The sequence below is a fragment of the Geospiza fortis genome, unplaced genomic scaffold (assembly GCF_000277835.1).
Source record: "Geospiza fortis unplaced genomic scaffold, GeoFor_1.0 scaffold163, whole genome shotgun sequence".
Taxonomy (NCBI): domain Eukaryota; kingdom Metazoa; phylum Chordata; class Aves; order Passeriformes; family Thraupidae; genus Geospiza; species Geospiza fortis.
Genome location: NW_005054401.1, coordinates 1,214,325 through 1,224,970, shown reverse-complemented (window position 1 = coordinate 1,224,970; position 10,646 = coordinate 1,214,325). Strand labels below are relative to the sequence as shown.

The 10,646-nt window shown below is 37.0% G+C and overlaps 1 protein-coding gene across 1 annotated transcript in view; it reads right to left on the bottom strand.

Moving 5' to 3' along the window:
• Positions 1-893: 893 nt before the first annotated feature.
• Positions 894-10,646, bottom strand: part of WDR70 (WD repeat domain 70) — a 133,558-nt gene continuing 123,805 nt past the window's right edge. The window contains exons 15-17 of the mRNA XM_005426087.1: positions 9,497-9,613; positions 8,997-9,159; positions 894-1,364 (exon numbers count right to left, since the gene is read on the bottom strand). Coding sequence (XP_005426144.1) covers positions 1,280-1,364; positions 8,997-9,159; positions 9,497-9,613 — 365 coding nt within the window. The 3' untranslated portion in view covers positions 894-1,279. The remainder of the gene's footprint in view (positions 1,365-8,996; positions 9,160-9,496; positions 9,614-10,646) is intronic.

Below are 10,646 nucleotides of genomic sequence, written 5' to 3'. Positions count from 1 at the left end.
CAGTGATGCAGAACAATGCTTAAATAAAAAGTCTAAGCTCTGTTGACTGTCAGGACTACAGTCTTGAGGTTAGGAAGGTGATTAAGGGCTTTGCTAAATATAGTCTTAAAATATGCCTCCAGGTTCTATTCATAAATAAGAAAGCCTGATTGCTTATCATGTCCATTACTCTCTACTCTTAGTGGAAATGCAGACTGCTTGTTATATTGTGTATTATTATAATCACAGTACTTAGCATACTGTGTATTATTATAATCACAACATAAATGCCTAAAACTAACTTGGGTTCTTTATTCTCCTCTAAAGGACATTAATTGGTTTTAAATCTGTCCTTCCATTTATGACACTCAGAACTACAATTTTGTGTTAAAAAATGAGAATTTTCCATATTTAGACAAGCTATTTTATAAAGAATAGTATCAGTCTTCAGAAAATGTGAGGCAGGATATACATAATTCAGGTATACAACAAAGTCAATACACACAAAGACCTCGTACTAAATACATATATCTGCTCTATCCTAAAACTTATCCACATAAACTAAGAGGGATAACAAAACTCAACAAAATTTTGCATCAACTTGGCAATAAGCACATTATTTTTACTACACTAAATTATGTAACTGTCCATTGCAATTTCACATTTTTTTAAAAATATAAGCTGTATACAATGCTACTGTAGATACTACACATACTGAAAAGGAACATCATGCAAAGAAGTACAGACATCAGAAAACTTGTTTTCTAAGATTCATACAGAGTGTGAACTGAATTGTAACTCATGTGAGAAAACAAAATGAACTAAATTTGAATATTACACAATAACTAATCTAAACTTTGTTTCACTTGCAAAGCAGTAATCTGTTAGCTCTTAACTGGAAAAAATAAAAAGGAGTCTGAGAAATTGTACTGTTTTATTTGGATACTTACATTAATTGAACATTGTCATGACATGGCGTTTGTAAAGTTGGCAGTAATGAAAAAAACCCCAACATTTGGCAATATAATGAATTCACTATTTATAAAGAAATATTTTTTCACTTAACTCACAAAGTAACTGGCATACAGAAGTTATTTGCACAATGTAAGTAATTCCTTATTACAAAATTCAGATGTGTGATTAAGCCAGTGTAATTCAACAATCCCTTTTTATACTGCAGCAAGTTTTATAAACTGAAGTAATATTTGCTTTCAAATTTTGACCCACTATCCCAAATAAAGAAATAAATGTTTCATCTTTTTTCAAATGCTCCAAAATGATTCTTTAAACAAATTATTTTTCAAATTTTACGTTTTTTCCACTCTGGCTTGTCTGTTTCATCATCTTCTGGTTCCACTTCTGCAAAAACTGTTTTTGGCTGCGTTCTAAAAAACATTAAAAAGATTAATATAATGGTCAGACTACAATACTTTATCGGAAATTGTATTAGACAGGCACTAGACACCAACAAAATAGATACATATAGACACTTCCAAAAAAAGAGCACACTAGGCTTGACCATTTTTTATTTTTGACAATAACTTACCAACTAACCTTCTCAGAACTGAAGAAAACTGCAGCTCACAGACAAACAAGCACAACAAACAGACACGTCTCACATGTATTATTTCCTCATTAGCTTACAATCAGTATCTGTATACTCCATGAACAAAATTAAAACAGAAGTGAGGAACAAATACATTTAATTCCACGCTAGAAAAGCAGAGCCACTGGCCTCCTCATTCCATTACTTTTTGAAAAGAAACTTCCATTTTGATGCACTGTAGAACAACAACAGCCAGTAAGTGAAAACAGAACAGCTAAGCCAGGTTTCTGGCTAAGCCTATGCATGAAAAAACAGCTTCTTCCCCAGAGACTTTATCTAACACTACTGTAACATAAAAAATGTAATGATCTTCATATGAGAACACAGTGTATCTGACAGCCAAGCTTGATGGTATCAATTCCTCCACTCTTTGTGCGAATTTTAAATACCACTTAAACTTTACAAAAGTAATTACTGATTACTTTCTAAATGAATACAGTATCAAGTAGCAATTCAATAAATTGTTTGGACATCCAGTTCCCTTGTTTTATAGTTTAACAACTGCATGGTTCCCTTTTCCAACTTAATTCTCAGCACAGTCACTGCAGAGCAGAAACTATCAGATTTCTGATGCTGGTTGTGCTCAACTTCTCAACATGACAAAGTATAAAGTGCACCCAAGGCAGTCATCATCTCATTACTATATTAACTAATGTTTTTGTATCAGTCTAAGGATGTGAAGCATTATTATTATAACAACTGTTATTTGGCAAGCTCTACAAAATGCATAAAGCTTACCAAAATTGTGCCTGCCTTACGTAGCACAATAGGCAAAATCCCACGTTGCCTCTGACTTGTAATAGCAAGCCATCAGCTCTTACGGAGCAGGTTCTCCACGTGTTAAATATGTGACACAAATAGGTTCAAAATCACCAAAACTAATTAAAGACAATTCCCCTTACATGCACGATCATTCTATTGCCCTGCCTGCCCCTCCATCCTCCAAGCTTGCCGTGGAGGAAAGAGTCATGCTGCTCTTTCCAGATGGCCCTCATTCCAGAGATGGCCCTACTGAAGAACTCCGACTGGCACGTGGTCCCTGGGTGCAGGCTGTAGCAGACCTTGCACCCAGACGAGGACCCATACTGTGGAAGTTACATGAGTCCTTATCCTGGCCATGGAAAGCATAAATGAGATTAAAACATATTTTCCAGTTTTAAAACTTCATTATCAAATACCTATATAAACTCTACTTAACCCATTGCTGAAGAAAGAAGTCGGGGGAAAAAAAACAATCAATATTGAATCTGAAACAGACACCAGGGATGAAGGCCTTATTGGCTGAATACTGGATTTTGCTAGCTGCTGAAAAGAAGAATGTATGGAATCTTCTCTTTTTTCCGCCAAACACATACTGACAAAGGTTTATTTATCCCGTTTTAGCAATGTACCCTCCTTTCACCACAATAGATGAAAAGTATCTAAATGTCCTCTAGGATGACCTCTGTATTAAATGTTTCATTAGTAAAGCACAACTAATCAAGGGGAAGCCCATAATTTCTGACCACAAACTTGCAACTGCCATAATTCAAACAAACATTTCCAACTTAGAGGAATGAATAAATTTGTGAAACAAGCAGCAAAACCTAAGTTTTTTCCAGGATATGAGTGGCACTGAAAAACGTACAGACTTCAGAAAAGGTCAACTGAGTATAGGAAAGCTGAGGTAGGTGAAGAAGGAGAAAAAAAGAAAAAAAAAAAGCGAGAAACCATACCATAATCTAGAGGTATTCAGCTAAAGCAAAAATATGCAGAGGAAGCCAAGTTTGCTACCTCACTTTTTAAAATTACCATGAAATAGCTATAGCCTCAGCTGAAATGTAAACTGTTCCACCTCCACAAGCTACATAGCTGTTAACTGGGGCACCTAGGGTGATTCATACGTCTGACCATTTTAAAGCACTGTTTTTGTTATTGCTTTATCAGTAGTGATCATTTAATCTAATTTAAACACAAATTTTTTTCTGCTTAGTAACTGCAGTAAATGTAGGAGTTTGCTGTATGATTAAAATTCTTACAAAAAATTATCAAAACAAGTTTTCTTCTATCAAGTATTCTTATTTCTGAGGTTTGTGTTCTGTTTCCCCATCAAACTTCTCAGTTTTATTTATACTTGGCTTTGGGGGTTGATTTCAGTTTGTTAGGGATCTGTTTGGCAGATCCCATGGCAGAATATTATAGAGTGCAAAGGGACCCAAGGAAAGCTGGTTGATATTTGAGGAAATCTCCTCAAAACAGATTATATTTCATCTGCAGAAAGTACAGCCTGGCTGTAGCCTGGCATGGATGCATATGGATCTGACTGTGACAAACCACAAACTCCAAAAGGGAAGAACACAAAGGAAGCAAGGACACCCTCAGCTAAAAGGAACATAGGCATTCCATGAACACAGAGGAACAGAGTCAGGAGAGCCAAAGCTTAGATGGAACTGAAACAGAAATGTGAGAAGCAAGAACAAAGGATTTCTACAGCTACACTGGCAGCCAAAGGAATGTGAAGGAAAATGTGCTTTATTGAGCAGGTAAACCACTAACATAGCATATGGAAAAAGCCAAGATACTCGGTGGTTTTTTCGGCTCCACTTTCCCTGAATAGGTCTGTCTTCAGGCCTGCAAGCACTCCTCCACTACAGCAGAGTCTTGGTAGGGACTGAGACATTCCCAACAGGAAGAGGAAGACAGAGTTTGTAGCTCACTGGACATGTAAAAATCCATATCACATAGGTGGATCCAGAGGTACTGAGGGAGCTGGCCCATGTTGCAAGGGCACTCTGTCATCACTGAGATGAAATGCTGACTGGGAGAGGGTCTCAATGGCTAGAAAAACTAATTATCACCTTTGTGAAGGGCAAAAGGAGGATGTGGACAATTACACAACCTCAGTTTGCAGGAAAGGTATGAAATGAATCCCAGTGGAAGGCATTTCCAGATATATGAAGGACATGAGGTGACAGGGAACAGCCAGCATGGACTTAGCAAGGGCATACTGTGCCTGGCAACCAAATTGTGAGAACGGGCTGCCCAGACAGGTGTGGGAATTTCCATCCTTGAGGATATTTAACCTTGGTTGAGCAAACCCCTGAACAACACAAATCTAACTGGATCTGTGCAGTGAACACACTTTAAACAGGAACTTGGACTAGATGACTTCAGGCATTCCCTTCCTATCTAAATTGTTCTATGATCCTGTGTTTCCACATGAGTGTCAGCTGAAACCAGTATCTCATACACTGAAAAATGCATTCCTATTGTGGGTTATGGTAACAGGCTGCAAACAAAAATGGGAAAACAAACTAGCATGATTTATTTATACTATGTGCTTCTCTTTACTTCAGTGGTTTTCAAGATATTCAGATATGCAGACCTCTAAAAAATTCCCAGGGGCCATGAAGACTGCTTTAGTCACCATAATCCCTCTGGTTATGGGTGGTTTTTCTTAATTGCTTTTCAGGGATCCAGTAAAAGTAGCTCATTGACATGTGAGGATAATAGACTAGAAGTAACACTGCAGCAGCACAACCAGCTGGAGATGACAACTGCATATCACAACATGTGACTCATGTCAAAGTAACTTCTAAAATTTGTGTTTATATTGCACTGAAACAAAGAAAAAAGATTTTCAAGTATGCATGGAAAGCAGAATAATGTCATAAAGGTCACTTCCAGACAGAAAAGTTAAGGTTTTCACATCAGGAGCCTTTTTTGTTCTTCATCCCGCCAACCAGCTTGACTCTTTTCTAAATCTCAGGGGCTTCTCTCTCAAAATTACTAATTTACAAAATAACATTTAGGATAAATATAACAATCCATGCCAACAAGGCTGCTATTACAAGACACTCTGCTTAGTCCTGATTTTTCATCTAACAATACTTGAGCCATTACACGACTAACACTTCACAGACTGGCACTGCCCTTGAGAAAAGGTTCAGTGAACACATCACAGCTACAGACTTGCTTCAAGTCATTCCCTTTTGACAGTGACAAACCGCAATAAAAAAGACTGCAAAATAGGGGTAACATCAGTGAAATGAAAGGTATTTTCCCTAACTCCTGTTTACCTTGTTGAGGAGGGAAATTTCACCCTTAATTTCTCTTTGGTACAGAAGAAAGCTGCATCTGATTAGGCACTCAGCTACAATGCTTAGTAATTCCTACTGATCCTTCAGAGGGACATCTGAAGTCATTATAGTATATCTGTACAGCTGTGTTAAAACAAACAGCTCACAAAGAATGTAATTTTCAAACATTTAGAACTGATGCCTCAAGTTCCTTTCCTGTAGTTCTTTACTTGAAATCTTCAATCTGTCCTTCCTTTCCTTTCACTCCAGTGGAATGGCTCTTGCCAAGGACTCTAACAAGCCTTTTCCTGAGAAATCTCAAGATCTTTTCCTTATCCTCATCCATTATGACTTTTCTGCTGTGTTGATCATATCTTATTTGACACTTTGTTCACACTGGGCTTCTGTGACATGTCATCTCCTGATTCAGCATGTACTTCTTATCACCCCCAGTATCCTTTCCAACAGCATCTGTTTTTCACCAATTCTTTTGCTCTTACGTACTTCCCCCTCCTTTTTGGCTCAAATGTCACAGGGAGCAGAAAGGTCAAGCTAATGATAACAAGCTTAAAACACTTTTCAAGTCATAAATAATACAAATGAATATTCAGGTTCAAGAGTAAATTATGCACCTTTAACTCCAAAAAAGAGATATATTTTTACATAGAATGCATAAACTAACTGAAGTCATGCATTTCTTAGAAAATTTATGCATTTCTTAGAAAATCATAGAATAGTTTGGGTTGGAAGGGACCCTAAAGACCACCCAGATCCAACTCCCCTACCATGGGCAGGGACACCTTCCACCAGAGCAGGCTGCTCAGAACCTCATCCAGCCTGGCCTTGAACACTTCCAGGGATGGTGCATTCCCAACTTCTCTGGGCAACTTGTTCTGTCCCTCTGAATAAACAATTTCTTCATAACATCTAATCTAAATCTCTCTTTTTTTTAGTTTAAAACTGTTTCCCCTTGTCCAGTCACTACCCCCCCACGCACAAAAGTCATTCTCCCTCATATACAATTAAAAAAGCATTACATCTGTTAACTCATTGAGAATGATGTAGCCACTATGGATCACATCGGCACACAAGGCAAATCAATCCAGTCATCATATTCCAAATTATGAAAACTGATTGACCAGAAAAGAGCATTTCTTAATCTTCTCAGTCTAAAACTATTTACTAACTATCACTGGAGAAAATGAAGCACCTATATTTTCCTTACACATTTTCTGAAGGAGAGTGAAAACTTTATGTGCATAGACAGCACAGGACCAAAAGCCTTGTCAAACAAAAGATATATCAAGTGGATAGTTTTATACCATGTTTAAGTAAGAATTTACTACAAGAAGTGTGGAAAAACTGGTAGCAGAAGAATAAAGTAGTAAAAGAATAAACACTATTTAAAGAAATGAAACATACTGCATGTATGGCTTTTAGGTCTTAAGACAGTATATGATTTTTAAAATGTATCAGAATATCACCTTTCCTAAATCTATAGCGTAACTTATACAAAACAGTACTGCATGGTAATTTGGATCAATTACTTGCAATTTGCATATTTTATTAAATATAAGTCTGCAAAATGTACATCTGTAAAATGCATTTTATGAACAGGCTAAATATCCATGCTTCGTAAAATCAGATGTAGGATATAATTATAATAGCATATATTATTGTATTTTATATATTATAATAGCACAGCTTTATGTGTCTGTGCTATTATATAGTCCTAAATATAGTCCTGAATTTCTGAAAACTAAGAACACAACACAATCGAGTTTCTGTATTTCATTGTATTAGATATTATTAGCATTATTATTAGTGCTGGTTTTATTATTATTAGTAGTAGTAGTAGTAGTAGTATGCTATTGTTGTTATTGTTAAAAATGTTATTATTGTTTGGAAGTTTTTTAATGCTCTTTGCAGAGAGTGTATCTGAAACTGAAGCTTTTAAAGCAAGGATAGTGGCTTGAGGCTCTAATCCTCACTAGGATGAGATTTATCAGCTGACAAAGCCATCAAGGCAGCGTGTTACTGGCTGCAGTCCAATTCCCCCACATACACATCACCGTCTGGTGTGTAAGTTAATAGCAGTCTGGACTTGCATCCTGCCCACTTCTCAGCCAGCTCTCCTCTTCCCCTGCAGCCACATCTTTAACAAGGAACTGTAATGAGATCTGGCCACCTGACACAGTAAGCCTCCTCTAACACAGCTTTGTTTTAAAACTTTCATGTTTACTACACTGCAGGTGTTGTGGATGAAACTTAATATACAATCAATGAAGTCAGTAAGCCAAAAATATGCTGAAGTGTCTATCTACCTGATGGAATATGTGGTTGTATTTGCTTTTGAGGATGGATTCCTCAAATAAAACCAGATACCTACACATTCTAAATATATTTCCTCTCTTGCAATCAAACAATTAAAAATCAATATTTAACATACTTATTACAACAATTGCTACAGAATTAGGCTTTCAAATATCCCATCTTTGGTACCAAGAGTGATGCTCTATAATGCATTGGTTTGATGTATAACACCAAATGCCATAGTTATCAATTACCAGTGTACCATACTTATTAATTACCTGCTCAAAGCCAGGCTGGGTCGCTGATATTCTCAAGCTGCTTTAGAACTGCTATTTAGTTATCTTTGTGAACATGTGGGTCAAGTCAGAAAACAAATATCATCATCCAAAAGCTGAGATTCTGTGGATTTACTAAGGTTTTACCACAAAAATCTTCATAAGGCTCTTTAACTTATGTAACACCTGAAAATTTATTTCTTTATGTTGAATTTTTCATAGGAGATTTTATCAGCTTTTAATTTTTTTCAGCTGCAATTTTTAATATTGCTGTACCTTTAAAACCAAGTTAATTTAGGCAGTTACTTGGGTCCTCATGTAGGAAAAATTCAGATAAAAACTTATGACAGTTGAGAAATCACCCTATCATAACACCACACAAATATTTTGAAGGTGTAATCTAAGAATCAGTCAGAACTAGAGGGTGTGTTGGAACATCATCTCAATATACCAATGGGACAGTACCCTATTAAAAGGTATACTGCAGTTTAAGACACTGATTTGGAGAAGATTCTAAACTCAAATCAACTTTGAAGGCTTTAAAATAACTTCTAGCACTGGCAGGTATATTTTAGAAGTGGAAATGTGAAATTTCAACAATTTAAACTCCTGGAAACTTGTATCTTTATAAAAGAGTATATTCTTGGCTCAGATATTTGTGGCAGCAATCCAAAAAAGGCAAAGTATAGCATTAAAAACATCTATTTTAACTGAACTCCTACTGGCCTCCAGAAATATGACTTGTACTCTTAATTGTTTCCTTACTTAGCATATGCTGGAGCCACCCAGTATGGATTTTCCTCCGCTTCCTTTGCGTGACGTAGTATGGCCTCTCGAGGATTGCTGTCATCTGTCTTGTCCAGGGCAATGTTCTTGACTATATATGATGACAGGGTGACCCCGTGGGTCCCAACACGGCCACCACGACCTGCGGCACGAAGAGAAAAATATTTAAGAAATATTCAGAGCTTGCAACGGTGACCTGATACAAAGAGGTTATTTAATGCTATAGGAAGCATTTAACTTAGGGCTGCATTCAGGTGGGTGTTTTACTGACCATGTAACTCAAAGTAAGCCATTGTAATTACTAATTTTTTGCAGGCAAGCACTCCAATGAGACATCAATGTCTTAAAGTGCTGGACACTGCCCATACATCTATGGAGTAGAGCCACCACCCAAAAAATGCAAATCCAAATGAGCGTAGAACCAAAACATGATGGCCCCTTTGGCATACAACAGTTCAAAATGATTATGCCTAGATTACCTGCTCCTGCTACTGGAGGTTCAGGTTTGTGAGACTTCATGGGGTCCAACCTATCCTTCTCCAGCTGTTTCCTCGTGCTTCGTTGTCGTGGTTCACGGAACATTGGAAGTGCATGGGCTGAAGGGTCACAGTTTGGACAAAATGAAATGTTAGAAATTCCATTTTCTTTTTAACATTTTAAATACAAAGAGTTGGATTCTTTCTTGCAAAGGAAGAGGTGTCAGGAGCAGCCTCTCAGTAATCCCATATCCAAACAGTGGTTTACTAAGTTGTACTTTCAGGCATTTCTTTCTGCTGAATTTTTAGCCAATGAAAACAGTCAGATATCAGAGTTCCTTCAAGCAGGAGCCTCTCATCTGAAATACTGTTTGCACAGTTTATGCATATTTCATTCATACCTCTGTCAACATTAGCATTGTGACAAATCAGTTACTCTTTTCTGAACTTCCCATGTTTCTTCAGCTTTCTCATATTCTAAGAGCATGACAAGGTGCTTGACGCATTCTTGGATATGACAAAGAGTGGAGCAGAAACCCCTCGATGATTCCAAATGTAATTTTATGCACATGAAGTCACAATCATGTTCTTTCTTAAATACTACGGTTAATCACCATTGGAAAAATATCATAACTGTGAAAGCCTGGCTAAATTGTCAGGATTTAGAACTTCTATTTCCTCATAAAAGTGTTATCTTCAGTCACAGTAATGGCTTTGATCCACTCAGACAAGAGAGTAATTTGTCAGCAACAGAGAAACACCACGTGAATAGGCATGGCTTTCTTGCAGAGAGGCTTAGATGTCACATGCAGGTGTGCTCATTGCTGCTGTTGCCCCAAACCCAGGAAAAGCAGTCAAATGATCCAATAAAGACAAAAAATAACCAAACAAATCTTAAATTTAGGAAGATCATCTCTATATTGAATTTAAAAAACCATCAGGGAGCATTCAGGCACTTATCAGCTTGAGTTTTCAGCTTATTTCTGTAAGTCTGTTCAATTTATTAGACTGAATGAAGTCACAGCCTGGTGACACACAGCAGATCTTTGGAAACAAATGTTTAAGTTTTATTTTTGTAGATTTCATTAAGTATGAAATGCCAGGGACAATTTTCTGGCAGGCACTAAGCTTGATCAGTTTCCACAGAGCATCT